This window comes from Lathyrus oleraceus, chromosome 1 (assembly GCF_024323335.1).
Source record: "Lathyrus oleraceus cultivar Zhongwan6 chromosome 1, CAAS_Psat_ZW6_1.0, whole genome shotgun sequence".
Lineage (NCBI taxonomy): Eukaryota > Viridiplantae > Streptophyta > Magnoliopsida > Fabales > Fabaceae > Lathyrus > Lathyrus oleraceus.
This window is the reverse complement of record NC_066579.1, coordinates 53,625,580-53,643,443: the sequence shown is the minus strand read 5'-3', so window position 1 is coordinate 53,643,443 and position 17,864 is coordinate 53,625,580. Positions and strand designations below refer to the sequence as shown.

Below are 17,864 nucleotides of genomic sequence, written 5' to 3'. Positions count from 1 at the left end.
TTCAAGTCTAAACAGAACACATTCAATGAGCTTCATATCAAATTTCATGCTATTTGGACAAGAGGAAGTAGGGAAATTAAATTCAACAAGTCAGGACATGCAAAAATCAATCCAAACTAGGTCACAGAGCGTGTGTCATCTTCAAGCAAATGTAAAACAGAGACAACAAATGAGAAATAAATGGGACCAAAGTCAAAATGACATTGAACATGTTAAGAATCACTCCACCAAATTTCATCTTCATATGATAAGGTATGAGAATTTCACAAGGCATGGAAGTTAATCACCCAAGAAAACCCTAAAAATGACTAAACATCAAACAAAAATCCTAATCAAATAGGAAATTGATCAACAAATCCTACAAAAAGTCATGGTGAAACTAGACATACATATGTAATCACATGCAAAAATCCAGGGCAAATGACATAGCATAGGTATGGAAACAAAATTCATGAAGATAGCATAACATAGTGTGACATACATTGTCACACTCAACTTGATCCCATCATAATTCTCTAACCAGGAACTCAAAATTAGCAAACTATACATCAAAATCACCAAGAAAGAGTCAAGAACATGCATATAAAATTTCACACATTTTGGATAAGGCATCAAGATTTCATGATTAAAATGGTAAAACATACACATGAAGCATACATGATCAAGATCACTAGGCAAAACCAAAAATCCACCAGGCACAACTTTGACTATCATACCTAAAAAAAACTAGAGGAAATTTGGAGATCAACACAAAGATCCTCACTCAATTTGGATAATCCATGATTTAATTATGATTTTTTGAAGTTTGATCTAAAAATGAAATAAACATTTAAACATGAAAATGATTTTTAATTGAACTAATGGCAAACTTGTAATTACGCCTGGCCAGGGATGAAACGCGGCCGTTTCATTAAAACGGTGGCGCCTTGTGATTGGTTAATTCCGGCGGTAAACACGAATTTGAAATCAAAAGCCAGGCAAATGGATCTACAAGCGAACTGGAACGAAAATTTGAAAAGTTTCTTCGTGTTCTTCAACATACAACCAGAAAATCCAAATGCACAAATCTTTCACCAAAATGAACAAATCCTATATGGTTGGAACCATCTAAGCTAGCACAATCACAATATCCACATGCTCTAGCTTAATTCTTCCTATATCAACGGGATCGATCGAAGGAAGTTTTGATATCAAACATTCAATGCCAGATTTCTCACTCAATAATCAACGAAAACGCACGATTCAAATTGCACAATACTCTACATGATGAGATCTATAAGACGCATAGCATGATTTCATGAGTTTTGAATTTCGAATTCCAACCTTATAAAGATGCAGTCGTGGAATTTGTGCGTTTCAAGATCCAAAAAGCCAAAACAGAAGTTGAATGATGATGTAGAAGTTGAATGTAAGAGTTCTTGAAGCTCGATTATGCTCCAGGTGGTTGATTCTTCAAACTGCCATAGAAGTGTTCATGCTTGGACAGTGGTAATTCCTTGATGCCTTGGCCACGATTTGATGAAAACAGATCTGCAATAGCACCTCTTGATGATGATTATCACAAGAGAACACAAAAAGGATCAAGCAATTCAAAGAAAAGTTGAAAAAAGTGTGATGAACTTTTGAGAGAATTTGAGATTTTGGTGAATTTTTGGAATTGGATCTGAGAATTGTGATGGTGATTATGCAATTCTGTTACAATTAAGACTTTATACCTCACACTAATCCACTTGTTAATCTCAATTAGGCAAATTGGAATGATTAGTGCAAAATGCATTTTTGTGAGCTTTGGCCAAAATGCCCTTTTCAAGTTCAGTCAATGTAACAGTGCAAAGACCAGTTCAAGCAAGTTCAAAATGGTATTTTGAATCTGTTCGACCTAGTTCAAATTTGAACAAAAGGTATTTGAATTTGATTTTGATTAGGGATGGATGTTAGTTGTTGTGAGTTTGGATTTTGAATTTTGAATTTTGTTTTGCTGATTTTTGTGAGATTATTGGGTTTGAATTGAAGGTTCGTGGAGGGTCAGCTGGGGTTGTTGAGTCATTCTATGGTGTTATTAAGCCTATCCCAATTGTGTAAGTCGATAAATCACTTCTCAAAATAACTTTTTTTGTTGCGCATTCATAGGGGAAAATGATTACTAGTAGTTCAATAAGTTTGTATGAATAGTATAAGCAATTTCTAATCAGAAGTCTAGGATCAGGCTTCTCAAAAGTGAGCAATTTACTTTAGAATTTGAAGTATATGATATTGACCATTGATTCAGCATTCATCAGTAGTTGATATTGCATAAACATGTACAAGAAATCGTGGACAGTTACTTCAAGAAACCCATGATTTGCTATGATGCAGATGAAGTATTCACATTTGAGTTGCTCGCTGTACTATATTGGTCCCAAGTGCAAATGGCTTGTAATTTGGAAAATCACATTTTTTCACACTAAAATGCAAAAATGAACACTTGAAAAATGGACTTTTGCTATGATGATTTTTGATGAAATGTGATAATGCACCATGAAAGTTCATGTGAAATGTGGTTTGCTCAAAGAAAGATCACTCAAATTGGCCTTTCCATGTGAAAGTTATGGCACTTTGAATTTAGGCATTTTCTGAAAATGATTGGACCATATCTTGCCAACCACACATGGGAGTTTCATGTTCTTGGACTTTTTGGAAAGGTGAGATCAAGATCTTCAACTTTCATGTTGGACAAAATTCCATTTGAAACTTTTATGATGAAGTAATGTTGAGATGAAAAACTTTCCATTTTGGGCAGTTGAAATTACAGGTCACCTGCCATTTTAGGAAACTTTTGATCTGACTTTATTTTCTTCAACCTTGATCTTTGGTATGTCAAATGAGACTTGTATGGACATGAATGAAGCCTTTCCAACCATCTCCCACCTTCAAATCCATAAAATCAGGCACAGTTGACCACAGTTGACTTTCTGGGGTTTCAGCTGAAATTCAGCTTGACTGATGACTTCTGAGCATCCAATCTTTGGCCAAACCACTTCAAAATGATCCTTAGACCATATGAACTTGATAAATCAACCCTAGGGCTTTGTCCCAATGGCAATGGCACATGCTTGCTTGTCTGACCTGATTCTCCTGACCAGTTGACCTAATCTGTCTGAATGACTTGCACTTGGGCAAATGGCCATGCAATGTTATGCAATGGACTATGTTATGTTAATGACCTAATATGAAAATGTATGTACAAAAAGGGAGGTGCAAATTTGAGGTGCTACAATCTCCAAACTTTATAGTGCTTCGGAATGATTCATCCAAGTCTGAAAACAACGATTTATCCCCGCACATGTGGTTGATGCAGCCTGTGTCTAAGTACCACATATTTCCATGCATTTTCTCCTCCTTGTGACATGCCATCAAGAGAGAAATATCTTCTTCCTTTTCTTCCACATAGTTAGACTTCTGACCACGATCATGGTGCAATTTAGTTCTACACTCAGACTTGTAGTGACCATATATGTGACATCGAAAACATTCAACTTTGGACTTGTCATTATTCGTCTTGTTGCCTCTGAATTGACGATAGTTGTTACCCTTTCGCGTATCTGATGCATAATCCTCATCTGATTTGTGATATGGATTCTTGTCCTTCCACTTTCCTTTTCCTCTATCGGAACTTTTAAAGTTTGAAGCCTTCAAAGCTTGTTCCTCGGTGTCCTGCTGGATGATTTTTTGCTCATGAATCGACAAGGAACTTTGCAACTCATCAAGTGTCAGTTCATCAATGTTTTTTTATTCTTCAATGGAGCAGACAACAAAATTGAATTTGGGCGTCATTGACCGAAGAATCTTTTCTACAATCTTCACGTCCTCCATTTTTTCTCCATGAACTCTCATTTTGTTAGCCACTGCCATGGTTCTACATAAATAATCAGCAACAGGTTCGCCTGTTTTCATTCGCAAAGTTTCTAATTCTGTTCGAAGTGCCTGCAGTTGCACACGCTTTGCCCTTGCATTTCCCATATACCTTCTTTTCATAGAGTCCCAAATCTGTTTGGAGGAGTCTTTGCAAAGAATCGTCTCCAAGGTTGCTCGATCGATGGCTTGAAAGAGGTAATTCTTTGCCTTCAAATCCTTTAACTTCAAAGCTTCTCTTGCTGTTTTTTGTGCATTAGTCAATGCAGCTTCATCTCCTATATCTGGTAATCCAGATTCCACAACCTGCCAATACTCCTTGGATCTCAAGAAGTTTTCCATGAGTATGCTCCAATGGTCATAGTGACCATCAAAGCGGGGAATAACAACTTGCACAAAGCTATTGTCGGAAGTCATGTGTGCTGAAAGAAAAACAACTCTACAATTTCTTGGTTCTCTCCCTCACAGTGTTTCTCTCACAGTGCACTCCCTCTCACGTAACCACAATCTGATATCGCTGATAGATATTGATAACTGAATTGGAGAGAGTAATTTTATTGAAAATAGATAGCCTTATAAATAGGTCGTACAGCAGAACAATTCAACAAAGCCACGAACTTAAAAATTCCTAAAAACTAGCTACCCACTAAACAAACTATCAACACTAACAAAACCCGTAAAGACCAAGTCTTTTACACATATTGAAAAACAAATAATTAAATTAACTCACATATACTCCATTTCATTTCTTTTCATCGTATTATATTCTACCATATTCCGTTTTAATTCATGAATCCAATACATACCTTAAAATTTTCTTATAGATTTTTGATTTTGAGAAGACTTTGATATTAAGAGAGTAAAAACCACACTTATAAGTAAAAATGACATTTATTTAAGGAGTAAAGAGACATTAAAAATTGTCCTACTTTTTTTCCTTCTAAAAAATTGTGCTTTTTCTTATAATGTTTTATTTTTGCAAAAAAGCCCTTTTCAATGAGTGATAGTTTCATTTCATGCCATTGATAACAGACAAAGCTTAAAGCTCAGTGTTGCCATGTCCGTTCACCTCAAACTCTCTCATCCAAATCGTATCTATCGCCCTTCCGTAAATTCCACTTCTCTGTCACTCTCTCTACACACAATCATTTCTAAATACATCTATGACTATTATGTATATTGACTGATTTTCTTGCCAATTTCAATTTTCAGGAACTTCTCAAAGGAAAAATCATCGTAGAAACACAGTCTTCAATTTCACACTATGGAATTCGTATCACCATCAAAGGATCCGTCAACTTGCAGGTACCACTCTTCTTGAATCTGTTCGACCTAGTTCAAATTTGAACAAAAGGTATTTGAATTTGATTTTGATTAGGGATGGATGTTAGTTGTTGTGAGTTTGGATTTTGAATTTTGAATTTTGTTTTGCTGATTTTTGTGAGATTATTGGGTTTGAATTGAAGGTTCGTGGAGGGTCAGCTGGGGTTGTTGAGTCATTCTATGGTGTTATTAAGCCTATCCCAATTGTGTAAGTCGATAAATCACTTCTCAAAATAACTTTTTTTGTTGCGCATTCATAGGGGAAAATGATTACTAGTAGTTCAATAAGTTTGTATGAATAGTATAAGCAATTTCTAATCAGAAGTCTAGGATCAGGCTTCTCAAAAGTGAGCAATTTACTTTAGAATTTGAAGTATATGATATTGACCATTGATTCAGCATTCATCAGTAGTTGATATTGCATAAACATGTACAAGAAATCGTGGACAGTTACTTCAAGAAACCCATGATTTGCTATGATGCAGATGAAGTATTCACATTTGAGTTGCTCGCTGTACTATATAGGAGTCGGATATCGAAATATTTACCCTCTTTTTTCTCACTTTGCTCTTGGTCAAGGCCGTCTTTGAGGGCGTGCAAGGCAGGTTACTGCACATGGCCCAAAGTTTAATACAGTTAAACAGTGGCTAAAAAGGGCCTCATAAAATATTTCTCATGGCTACATCATGACAAAATAGAGCCCCTATTTATTTCTCCACAACTAAACTATGGTTAACCTACATAGAGCCTCCAAAAACTTAAGGTGAGGCGGCCCTGTTGTGCTTACTTTATAAGATTCAAATCTATCTAAACGTAGTATTAATATGATGTGCTAAGGTGGAAAAACGTTATCGGAAGTCTTTGTAAAATTTGTTTACATTGTGAATAAGTTCTTTTTAATTCAATCACTAATTGATTAGTGATTAGATTTTTAATCATCCAGTAATTATGCAATGTTGCCTCATAAAAACCGTATCAAGTTCGTATTGCAATGTTGGGGATCCTATTTTTTCTGGTAGTTATACTATTCACTTTTATTGATTTTCTTTCATTTCAATTTCTTTGCCAAGCCATATCTAAATTTTTTTAAGTGAGTAGTATCAACTATTGATAAACAAATCAAAGGTTGATATTACATAAACATGTATGATAAATCATGGACATGTTGAAATATTAACCCCCTACTTTTTCGCATCACATTACTATCTACTCGCTTTAGAGGAGTCAAATCCATCTAATTGTATGTCATCATTTTGCAATACCAATACTTTAAACAAATCTTAGTATTGTTATGATGGGATCAGATGGGCAAACTAAATTAGATGTCTTTATATAATTTGCTTACATTGTGAATGATTTACTTATTATAATCAATCACTAATTGATTAGTATTTTTGGCTTTTTTACACAAAAAGAAATTGATTAGTGAATGTCAGTCATCCAAAGATTATGCAATGTTGCCTCATAAAAACCATATCAAGACAGTATTGCGAAATTCTGATCCTATTTCCTCAGCTAGTTAAACAACTCACTTCTGTTATTGGTTTTCTTTCATTTCAAAATTAGCCACGCCATATCTAAATAATTAACAATGTTTTCTACCATATTCAATTGACTTTAGATAGTCTTTTCGGGTGAGTAAACCATTGAAGAATGTCTTATGATCGTCTTCTAAACAGGAAAAGGACCGTTGAGGTTAAACCTTCCGGAAAGATCGGTTTGGGCACGACAGAGGTATTATATCAATAGTCCATGAATTTGTCTATTTAAAGCATTTTAATATGGTGTAATTGCTTAACACATCGCTCTTGTCACCAAGTCTTAGGTATTATATATGTCAAACTTCTCTGTTTAATATTTCGTTTATGCATGACATATTTTCTTGTGTTCATTGTAAATTTTGCAATCTTTATGGCAGATACCATTTTCATTGAATCTTAGACAGGAAGAGAATTTAGAAAGATTTTATGAGACTTTCCATGGCGCAGATATTAGTATCCAGGTAAAGTGGTAAAATGTTGTTTGAAAATGCTTTGTTCATATTGTGTGAATTATTGTTATAATGAACTTATTAATTCTCCAACTATTGTTTGTCATTGTAAAACTTTAGTTAAATTGTCATTGAACTCAAAAGTTCATAAGCAATTTCATAAACTTATTTCTTTAGTTTTTGTCTTTTTAAGTTTCACATAATTTAGCTGGTTGGTGATTGATAGCCTCTATAGTATTTAGCGACTGTAGATATATCTCGTGGATACTTGCATAAATCTTTATCAGCAACGACGGAGTTCATTATTGAAAGTGATAAAGGTATAATGTCACTATCTCCTATTCTTTATTTTTATGTATCTGTTAGTGTTCAAATCATGGTTATCAAACCAATATTTATATTGTGAATCAGACAAACTATTTTTGGAATCGTATTATTATAAATCTTGTATCAAATCGAGATTCAACTCACATGTATCGTAAATACTGATAACCATAGTCACCGGTATCTCTTTTGTTTGTGGAAAATTTCAGGTGATCTTCTACAAAGACCAATATCTCCGGAGACCGTCATCTTTTACATTACACAAGACACTCAAAGACATCCTCTTCTTCCTGAATTAAAATCCGGTGTGTTAATTTTCTTTCTTTAAAAGAATACACATGTTCTCTTAATCTGATTATATAACATATCAAAGAAAAGAAATTTGTGCAATTGTTTCATGCCTTAAAATCTCACGGTTTGTAACTCCCATCATGTGTGACAATATTGATTTTGTTTTACTTAGTTGTGCATTTTAATAATGGAACTCTATTGAGTGCAACCTCTGTTTCTTTGTAACTCATGCAAAGTTTTTATTGAATAGGTGGATTTCGAGTGACAGGAAAAATATGTACTCAGTGTTCTTTGTCCAGTCCTATTAATGGCCAACTAACTGTCGAAGCATCGGCAGTTCCAATTCAGTCGATTGACATCCAGTTATTTCGCGTTGAATCCATTCTTACTGGGGAGAAAATTGTGACTGAAACCTCACTGATTCAAACAACTCAGGCAAGTGGTGCTGGATTTGTATAAGAACATGTCACCCTTTACAACAAGTTGTTTATTCTCTTTTTTATTGAGCAGATAGCAGATGGTAATGTGTGTCGCAATTTGACTATGCCTATCTATGTAATACTTCCTCGACTTTTGACCTGTCCAACAATCTTCGCTGGGTATGTGTCTCTTCTCATTCGTGATAATTATTGTCTAATGTGTATTTTAGAGTAAATGTTATAACACGCACACACTCACACATATGCTCGCACAATTACCCTAAAATGCTCGACACCAATAGGGTGTTTGGGAGAGTTTATTTAGACTTATCTTATGACATCTGGATAATATTTTTTTTAAAGTTGATGATTTATAAATATTAACAAATCGTTTACATTGCATTATGAAAAAATACAAAGAAATATTGTTGTCTGAGATTGAATCTTAGACCCACAACTTACACTTATCTATCCCAACTAGTACATATGAGTTCCACTACCTCACTCAACCCATTTGTATAATTTGTTTCAGCTTATTTTCATAAGTTTCTAGTGTCACAAGTTGTTCTCAGTCACACGGTTTACATTCGCTCCCCCTTCGATTGTAGAAATAACTTACACATAAGCTCTTATATGATGAGCACACCTAAAACGCCTCCAAACACAATGTGTAGTAGAGCCAGAGAAACCTAATCTCAGAGGTGTTCATGCTTCATAGCATGGAGATGGCGCATACCGAATCTTAAGGACTCATTTTGTTAGTTTTTGTTGGTATTTTGGTGCAGTCCCTTTTCAATTGAGTTCAAAGTTGCAATTGTTATAAGCTTTCAATCAGAGCTATCTAAATTGCATAAGAAATCTGACTCAAGAACTCCAAGACTCTGGGTAAGTGCATCTACATTTTATCCTCATTCTTATCACTCAACAATCTTCACTTTGAAGGATCATTTAACAATTTTCTTAATCTGAATTTTCAGCTTGCAATGGAAACATTACCGCTCGAATTGGTTCGCACAATGTAAAGACATGATTGATGCATGGTTTATCAGAATAGGACATAACTTGAAAATATGGATAGTTGTGATTTACCAATGCAACATTTTAGTTTTGAGTGTATTGGCTAAATGAAATTTCAGTTCAAAAAGTGTAATCAATATTAATAGTTCAACATGGGAAGCACTCTGTTATTTCTTAGGTGTTTCACTTTATCAAGGGATGTGATTATTTGTTGTCAAAATTTTGATGTTAAATAGGATGTCTTCTGATTTTTGTGTATAAGTAGTAGAAAATAAAAAGTGAGAGATGAAAAGTTTCTTTGATAACTAAATAACACAACAACTATATAAAATAGTGTTTCTGTCATTTCAATTATGTGTTATGGTTGTTTATTTTGGCTTTTTTTTAAATGATTTTTATAGTTAAAAGAATTTATGAAGATTTAGTTTAAATAGTTATTCTAAAAATTTTATTTTAGATATTTCATAATTTTATTAAAGAAATTTTTGAATATCAAAATTTAAAAAAATTATAAAAGTTATTTTTGAGATAAAATTTTTAAAAAATATATAATTTTAATTATGTTTTGATCTAATAATATATGTTTATGTTTATGATATAAGATATCGAAATTAGTCTTTTAATTTAGAACTTTCAATATTTTGAAAAACTGTTTTATAATATTCAATTTTGAACCACAAAGAAAAAATCTATCTTTTAAAAACTAAAACAAACATGTCCTTATCATCATCTGATTTTGATTTTGTGCAATGCTCATTGCAACTTTAGTTTTTTCAAACCTATGAAAACTCGAAAATAGACATGTTTGGATATTGTATTATGGATTCACTATATCTAATGTCAATACTATATCATTGTGCGACTAGATTATAAAGTCCGAACAAAATTGCACTTAAAATATTAAAATTTTAGAAGAATAAAAGGCCTCTCAGACATGTAGGGATTTTGCAATACCATTTCTTAACGCATCTTGTAAGTTTCTACTACACCACGCAAATTTCCACAAATGCTCCCTTGTTTTCGGAGATGCATTTTCGGACGCACTCCAACATACAGTAAAGTATAACCATTTAGAGTGACACCCTATTATTTGAATTATTTGATCTCATAGTTATATTTTCGTAAGACAGACACATCAACACTAAAGTAAGACCATTTATAGTGACACCCTATTATTGATTTATTTGATCCATAGTTATATTTTCGTAAGACAGACACATTAGTACCAGATCCAAAAATACATAATTTTTCAAATTGAAATTAAGATTCGTAAAATAAAATTAGAATTACATCAATGAGTTCAACATAAAATACAACATTACACTTCAATATCCAGGTGGACGTCTCAACATCTTCAGAATATCTTCGCCTGATCTTGAAATCGTCGCTTCCAACTCTAGTAGAACTTTTATTTCGAAACGGAAAAACGTATTCCACATAGCCCTTACACCCGCTTGCGTTTTGAGCTCAAATTTGTTAAACTCAATATTTCCTCTGTTTCCAATCGACGGTGAACGGTACTCGAGCTTCACAATCTTTCGATTATCTCGGTAAGGTAATAGATAATGGATTTCGTCTTTGATATCTTCGAGGGAGGTGAAATCAATGAGCTTGAACATGCGCACGGGTGTATAGCTGGAGAATGAGACATTTGCGACATACCAGTCAATGTTTATTTGTGACATTTGAGATATTTTCAGTTTGTGTGAAATATAACATAAACATAGATCAATATGGACCACTTAATGACTCACATGCTAATTCCGGAGATATATCTCAGATTTTTGTGGTTGAATGAGTCGTCCACTTAGGTGAGGTAAGTGGTATAGGACATCCCGATTTCAAGTAAACTCGAACAAAATGACTTGATTTTGAAAGTCACCCAATACACGTGATACGATCATTTGGATTTTGATGTGGGGCGATGCGTATTGGGAAAAAGGTTTCCGAAAAACCGTAATGTGTAAGATCAATGCACACTTTATCATATGCACATGCTACGAGGTGACCCATTTCAAGGAAGCGCATCCATTTTTCCTCTGGTGCCGGACCGTTAAGGCAATGAACAAGAGACTCATAAACTTCGTCTAATTTTTCTTCCTTTCCATACAACTGTGTGTATGGTTCTTTATGTGTATTCAACTCTTGGATACGTTGATGGTGGACAAATGTATGACTATCTTCTCATTTACCGAGTAAAGCCGAAACGGTTCGGTAACTGCTATTACTGTTCCCCACAACATTGACGATTCGCTCGATATATTTGTGCATAAAAACCGGCATCTCGTCGATGAATGAAATCTTTGGCGGAGGCGGCGTCATATGCGGTTTGCTAATGCGAGCTCCTTTGACAATACTTTTTTGAGATTTTGAAGCTGGTGCGTTGGAAAAAAGTTTGTCAACATGTTCAAAATAATAAGGAGACCGTGTATTTGAATTGTCATTCGGTGTAATCTTCATTTTTTTCATAGTACCTTTTAATTATATCGGTTGAGAGGGAGGTTTCATGTCGGTGGTTTCCGGATAGGCAATCTTCCTCAATTGTTCTTTTATGTGAAGTTTCATGTTGTCATCGACTTTCAAAAATCTCTCTTATCACTTCACATTCGATCAAAATAGAGATATTCGATTTACCGTCATTCATGACACTATCATCATCAAACCTAAGTCTCTTCCAATGAGTGCAAACCTCGTCCATTTTTATTGGGTCACCAAGTTTCATTTTTTTAGCAATAACACAAGCACATAGGAGACCATATGTTTTCACAATTGTGCATCCACACTTTGCGTTATCGTAGCTTACATTATCATCTCCTTTAGCCTCGTGAAAAATATAGTTCAAACCCGTCCGAAAAATGTTACCAACCAACTAAGAATATAGTGTTGTCTTTAAATCTATGTTCCAAAACTGTGATGCTCCGACCAAATGATGTTTGTATCCCATTATGTTGGTTTTGAATCATGTGGTTTACGGAGCCCCAATCTCTACACAAATCGCCCTTACTATTTCCCAACCAATTTTTCAAAGTAGCATGGATTTAGTTGTTATATTTTCAAGGTGTCTAACATTATCAGTCCATGCACAAATAATTTTCTCCTTCACCTGATCAAGAATTGTACTTTCAACATATTTCAACAAATCTGGATACTTTTCACACACTTTCCTGAAATACATAACCTAATCGACATATAGCTCTTTTATGGAAGAATTTATTATACGATTCCATGCATCCATTATTTTTTCCACAACCACACTCGTCTTCACCATTTTTCCATATTCAGACTCTATTTGTTCCGTCCCTACCGCGGGTTTAACTTGACTTCTCATATTCTTTGTTATGTGATACCTACAAAATAATGCATTAGAAGAAGGAAATATCTTTGCAACCGAATTCATCAATGCAATATCACGTTCGGTAACAATCCCTTTAGGCATCTCACCTTGATCCTTCACCAGTGTCCGACACACCTCTAAGGCCGAAGTAAAGTTGTCATATTCTTCACACTCAAGAAATGCAAACTCAACATAATATGTCTTCTCAGTTGAGGTAACACCAACCATCTCCAATAATGTAAGTTTATACTTATTGGTCTTGTAGGTTGAATCAAGTATGAGCACCGTAGGAAACGTGTTGGACAACTTTATGGAATCAAGATGAGTCCAAAATATATCTCTAACAGTAACTTCATCCTCGCACATTTGATACCTAGACAGGTAATTGTTATCATCCAATAGTTTCAAAAGTTGTTGCATCTCGGGTCTATCCCCCCTAAGTGCCTTGTTAGTTAGGTACCGAATACTATACACTTACTTGATATTTGATATATTTTTGGGTCATTTTTGTTTCAATGTTGCAAGTATATTTTTCGGTTGAACTAGATTCAAGGTCATGTTAGTAACACATTCCTTCTCTTCCGGCAGGACTGATACACACTAGGAAGACCGACTAATTTTTCACACAAATCATGGTTATACAAACCACATATCACATTAAATCTCCCGTTTTTGTTTGCCAACATATAACCATGCACCTTGAACAGACACTCACATTTTCTAGAACCAGTGTCGTCTCTTTTAAAATTCCGAAGAGGAGTTCTATATTTTCCGCTTCTTTCACACGAGATTGTCACAAAATCGCATCTTTTATACGAACCATTATCGGACCTTACATAACCGCACCAAATTCAAGTTTAGAGACCTCCATACGAATCAATTGAAGCATTTGACCACGGGATTCAAACTCTTACTTGTTTTAAAATTGGTTGTCAATATCCACCACCTTCACGACAAGACCTTGGACATCCGGAGAAACAACTTGGTTTGGGAAAATATCAGGGTGCACCATATCTAATGAAAACAATTACAACATAACAACATATAAGCGCTACTGCCGAAAACATAACTGGAAATCAAACACAGACAACTTCCGAAGATGGCATCTCCTGACAAGTTCATACTCGTTCTGGAGATACATTTTTAGACACGACGCTATTTTTTTTCCAGAAAAAAAGCATGAATAATGTGAACAATGCAGAGAGAAACGAAGGATTTTTATCTAAAACTCTATCTTCTTTTGCTCCCTATGATCTGATGAACCAAAATAATAGAGATTTGGAGTGAAAAAATGGATTTAGAATAAAAGATTTTTTTGATGAAGGGTTTGGTTGAAAACCAACTATGACAACAATGACTGTGTGATCATGCAACTGCTTCTTTTATCAGATATTTTTGAAGATGCATCTCCAAAAATATCTGACAAAGATGACAGAAAATTTCAAAATTCCGCTCAAAATTCTGAAGATGAATCTTCGAAAATTTGACTAAAGAGGTAAATAAATAAGATATTTTTTAAAATGTTCTGAAGATGCATGTCTAGAGTAAAAATAACCCAACTTGTAGGACGTCTCTTAAAATGGTCTTTGTTGTTTATGTAAGAGGTACGTTCATATATGTATCTCCAAAAACATGGAGTATTTTTAAAACTTTGCGTGATGCAGTAGAAACATGATGCGTTAAGAAATGCCTTTTTTTAAATCCGAACAAGACTTTTTTTTTTGCATTTAGGATAAACTTCATCTCTCTTTCAATATGTAATGCATCTGGATTTTGAAAATAAACAGATTTTTGTACATTTACAATGTTTCTTTCAATATGTGATGCATCTGGATTTTGAAATTGAATATATTTTCGTGCATTCTGAATGTTTTGGATCAACTTCAGTTTTCTGTAGTATGTATTGCGTCCATATTATCACATTTTTGGAAATTCCATAGAATTCGAGAGCACTATTAAGGTGGCAATGAGCAACTCCTGATTTTTATGTCAACATTTATGAATTTTTAAAGAGAAACAACTCATGATGTGCTCTTAAAACTCAGTCTATCAAAGACTTCAGACACTTATTTAAAAACAAGTAAAAGTTTTATTAGCAACCAAAGTTCGATTTCTAAACAATAATAATAAGCAGAACCAAGTCTACCTTATTTATTTTAGTACTCACTCAAACTCTCCAACAATATTCATTCGATTGAAAACTCAAACAACATAGTATGTTGATATTTGTCGCCAGGTCGAACCACAACAGACGGGAAATGCGAGTGGTTTACCGCATCAGGGAATCCTTGTGTCTCGAGACATAATCCAGCATGCTTTCCATATACAGCGCCTCCTTTTCCAGTTACGTTGTTGACGTAATTTGCTGTGTAGAATTGCATACCGGGTGCATTCGTCCACAAGTTAAGTACCCTTGAGCTCGATGGATCTCTAACTTTGGCAGCATGCTTCAAACCAGCTTTCTCTTCGCCACAATCGAGGACGTAGTTATGGTCATATCCTAGACCAACCTGATTAACGGTGTCGCCTATTCTTCTTTCGGACGTAAAATCAAAAGGTGTCCCCTTCACTGGCATGATTTCGCCGGTTGGTACTGTGTTCTGATCAACAGGAGTGACATGGTTAGCCGGTATCTTAATTGAATGATCAAGTATATGGCCTGAGTTATGGCCAGCTAAGTTCCAATAGGTATGCTGAGCTAAGTTAATGATTGTGGGCTTGTTCTTAGGCACTCCTTCCATGTCGAGCCTCAGAGTCGTGCTTGAGGTGAGGGTGTAAGTTGCGGTAACAGTGATGTCTCCAGGATAACCTTGCAAAATAAAAACAAAAATCAGATAAAGGGAATGGAAGACCATAGTGAATGTAATACAATGAAGCATGACACAAACACAACACTGTTTAGAAGTGATTGTACGTAACCAGAAATGTCAGTGTCGTGTCGATGTGTCACACACTCTGACACACCTTCAATCTAAAGTGAATGGAAGAGCATAGTGAATGTAATACAATGAAGCATGACACATACACGACACGGGTAATAATTGAGAAATATAAGTGATTGTACGTAACCACAAGGGTCAGTGTCGTGTCGATGTGTCACACACTCAGACACACCTTCAATCTAAAGTGAATGGAAGAGCATATTGAATGTAATACAATGAAGCATGACACATACACGACACGAGTAATAATTGAGAAATATAAGTGATTGTATGTAACCACAAGGGTCAGTGTCGATGTATCACACACTCAGACACACCTTCAATCTAGACACACCTTCAATCTAAAGTGTCAGTGTTACATAGCTACAATACTTAAAAAAAAGTGAGACAGAATGGAAAAAAGCACTACCTTCCTCTCCATCATGACTTTCATACTTAAAAGTGATTGAAGGAGTTTCTCCTTTTTTATATTCAATTACCTCCCATACCTTCTTATCAAACCCAACATTTCCACCTAAAATTTGGGCATAGATCAGGAAATCAGCAAGCAGAAATCATAAATTGTTGTAAATTCCACTTCAAACCAGATGAATGTTATCAAATATTAACATTTCATAATCCAGCACAAAAAGAATTAAAGATTATGCATTCATAGAATTGATCCATACCATGAAGACTGCATGGGGGTCTGTTGAGAGGCAAAGAGTACTCAACCCCATCAAGTTTAAACTTTCCATCCTTAATCCGGTTTGCAACCCGACCCACAATGCAGCCAAAATAAGGAGCAAGACCTTTCTGGTTGGAACAAGAAACATAAAAAGAAATCAACAAACCACTCACAACGGTAATTGCGTCCACAACGGAATTGTGAAGGCAATCTGAGCCGGGACATAACAACTTAAATGTAGTTGAAACCAATGTAGTCAAGCATGAGATCATAAGTCGGATCGGTCGGCTTTTTAAAGATCGTATCGTTAAGTAAGATCCTACGAAGGATAATTTCATACATATATACACACAAACAGGAAAACATGAAAATCATAACACAGGCTCCAGAAAAAGACCCAGTATATACATTTTTACAATCTTGCTTCAAAAAGCTCTATCATGATGCCGATGAAAATGATCTTTCTGTGATCATAGCACTCTCGGGCATCCTTAGCTTGTAAGATCTTACGATCCAACATTCGATCTTGACTACACTGGTTGAAACAACATGACCACAATCGTGACGGAGATTGACTGTATTTGATTCGTATCAAGGATCATGAGGAGACTACAACCGTTATCAAGACTCAATTATAACCATTTGTTAATATAATATCAAGGATTGTGACATATATCCAATGATAACAATTTAAAACCTCAATTATAACCATGATTACATTCTAAGATCTTCCTTGTCTATATATACAATTCTAATTTCTCATAGGATTCTCAATGTTGAAGCATGAAAGACAGAATTTTGAAAATGGATACATAATACCCATGAATGACAAAGACAGATCCAAGTGAAAACTAAACAAGCCAATTACAAATAAAAGCTAAAAAAGAGGGGTTTTTGGTGAATTCAAACCTGATAAGATTCAACAGAGTCCAGACCAAGAACAACATCGGATAACACACCTTCATGTTAGAGACAGACCCATCACGACTATGTCACAAAAAATAAAGGAAAATATGAAAATTGAGAGAGAAGAGAAATGAACCATCTTTGCCAGGTACGGAGAAGGATGTGATTGTGCAACCGAGATTGGTAACGAGAAGCTGCACGGTTCCATTGTTGAGTTCAAAGATCTCAGCTTTTTGGTTGTGATCCGCCATTGAAGAGAGAGAGAGAGAGAGAGAGATGCGTTTGTTGAATTGAAGTGAATCAGATTTTTGGCGAGTGAGTGATGATAATGACGGCTCTTATGGATTAAGAATGTTTTTATTATGTGTTGGCGTTACGAGGTTGTTACTTGTTGTTCTTAACGCCTCTTCATTATTTTGTGTCGGTTATATTTGAAAATAAAGTTTACTACTATATAGTTAATTATTTTACGCCTTCAATAATTTTAAATGAATTAAAAAAAGAGTTTAATAGATTCAATGAAAATATATCGTTATGTTGATAAAATTAATTTAAAATTTTCATTTTAGTTTAGCAAAATGCATAGTGGTTATTAATTAATAATATAAAATTAATTTATATTTTTGATGCATTATTTTCTCTTTTAAAAAATCAAATTTGTGTATAATAATGATAAGAGGTTATATAACTTTTAAGTTTATCATCATATCGGTCAAAATGAGATTATATTATAAAAGTATGAGATTATAATGATAAGAGG

The 17,864-nt window shown here is 34.6% G+C and overlaps 3 protein-coding genes across 3 annotated transcripts; 1 reads left to right on the top strand and 2 right to left on the bottom strand.

Annotated features, from left to right (window-relative positions):
* Positions 1-4,821: 4,821 nt before the first annotated feature.
* LOC127104880 (uncharacterized) lies at positions 4,822-9,606 on the top strand. The gene is made up of 11 exons (XM_051042040.1): positions 4,822-4,999; positions 5,104-5,196; positions 5,358-5,422; positions 6,894-6,948; positions 7,133-7,216; positions 7,440-7,524; positions 7,738-7,833; positions 8,070-8,254; positions 8,330-8,418; positions 9,024-9,123; positions 9,216-9,606. The coding sequence occupies exons 1-11, from the start codon at positions 4,949-4,951 to the stop codon at positions 9,258-9,260; spliced, it is 948 nt and encodes a 315-aa protein (XP_050897997.1). The 5' UTR covers positions 4,822-4,948; the 3' UTR covers positions 9,261-9,606.
* A 974-nt stretch (positions 9,607-10,580) lies between these two features.
* On the bottom strand, positions 10,581-10,940 carry LOC127091071 (uncharacterized). The gene has a single exon (XM_051029592.1). The coding sequence runs from the start codon at positions 10,938-10,940 to the stop codon at positions 10,581-10,583; it is 360 nt and encodes a 119-aa protein (XP_050885549.1).
* Positions 10,941-14,655: 3,715 nt separating this feature from the next.
* On the bottom strand, positions 14,656-17,480 carry LOC127104824 (uncharacterized). The gene is made up of 5 exons (XM_051041987.1): positions 17,241-17,480; positions 17,108-17,157; positions 16,200-16,326; positions 15,941-16,045; positions 14,656-15,398 (listed from the first exon to the last, which is right to left on the bottom strand). The coding sequence occupies exons 1-5, from the start codon at positions 17,353-17,355 to the stop codon at positions 14,776-14,778; spliced, it is 1,020 nt and encodes a 339-aa protein (XP_050897944.1). The 5' UTR covers positions 17,356-17,480; the 3' UTR covers positions 14,656-14,775.
* Between the last annotated feature and the right edge of the window lie 384 nt (positions 17,481-17,864).

Coding starts and splice junctions, on each gene's coding strand:
- LOC127104824 (XM_051041987.1), bottom strand. CDS start 17,355: ATGGCGGATCACAACCAAAAAGCTGAGATCTTTGAACTCAACAATGGA. Junction 17,158..17,240: donor CTCCGTACCTGGCAAAGATG/GTTCATTTCTCT, acceptor TCTAACATGAAG/GTGTGTTATCCGATGTTGTT. Junction 16,046..16,199: donor ACCCCCATGCAGTCTTCATG/GTATGGATCAAT, acceptor CCCAAATTTTAG/GTGGAAATGTTGGGTTTGAT.
- LOC127104880 (XM_051042040.1), top strand. CDS start 4,949: ATGTCCGTTCACCTCAAACTCTCTCATCCAAATCGTATCTATCGCCCT. Junction 6,949..7,132: donor TCGGTTTGGGCACGACAGAG/GTATTATATCAA, acceptor TCTTTATGGCAG/ATACCATTTTCATTGAATCT. Junction 8,419..9,023: donor TGTCCAACAATCTTCGCTGG/GTATGTGTCTCT, acceptor ATTTTGGTGCAG/TCCCTTTTCAATTGAGTTCA.
- LOC127091071 (XM_051029592.1), bottom strand. CDS start 10,940: ATGTCACAAATAAACATTGACTGGTATGTCGCAAATGTCTCATTCTCC.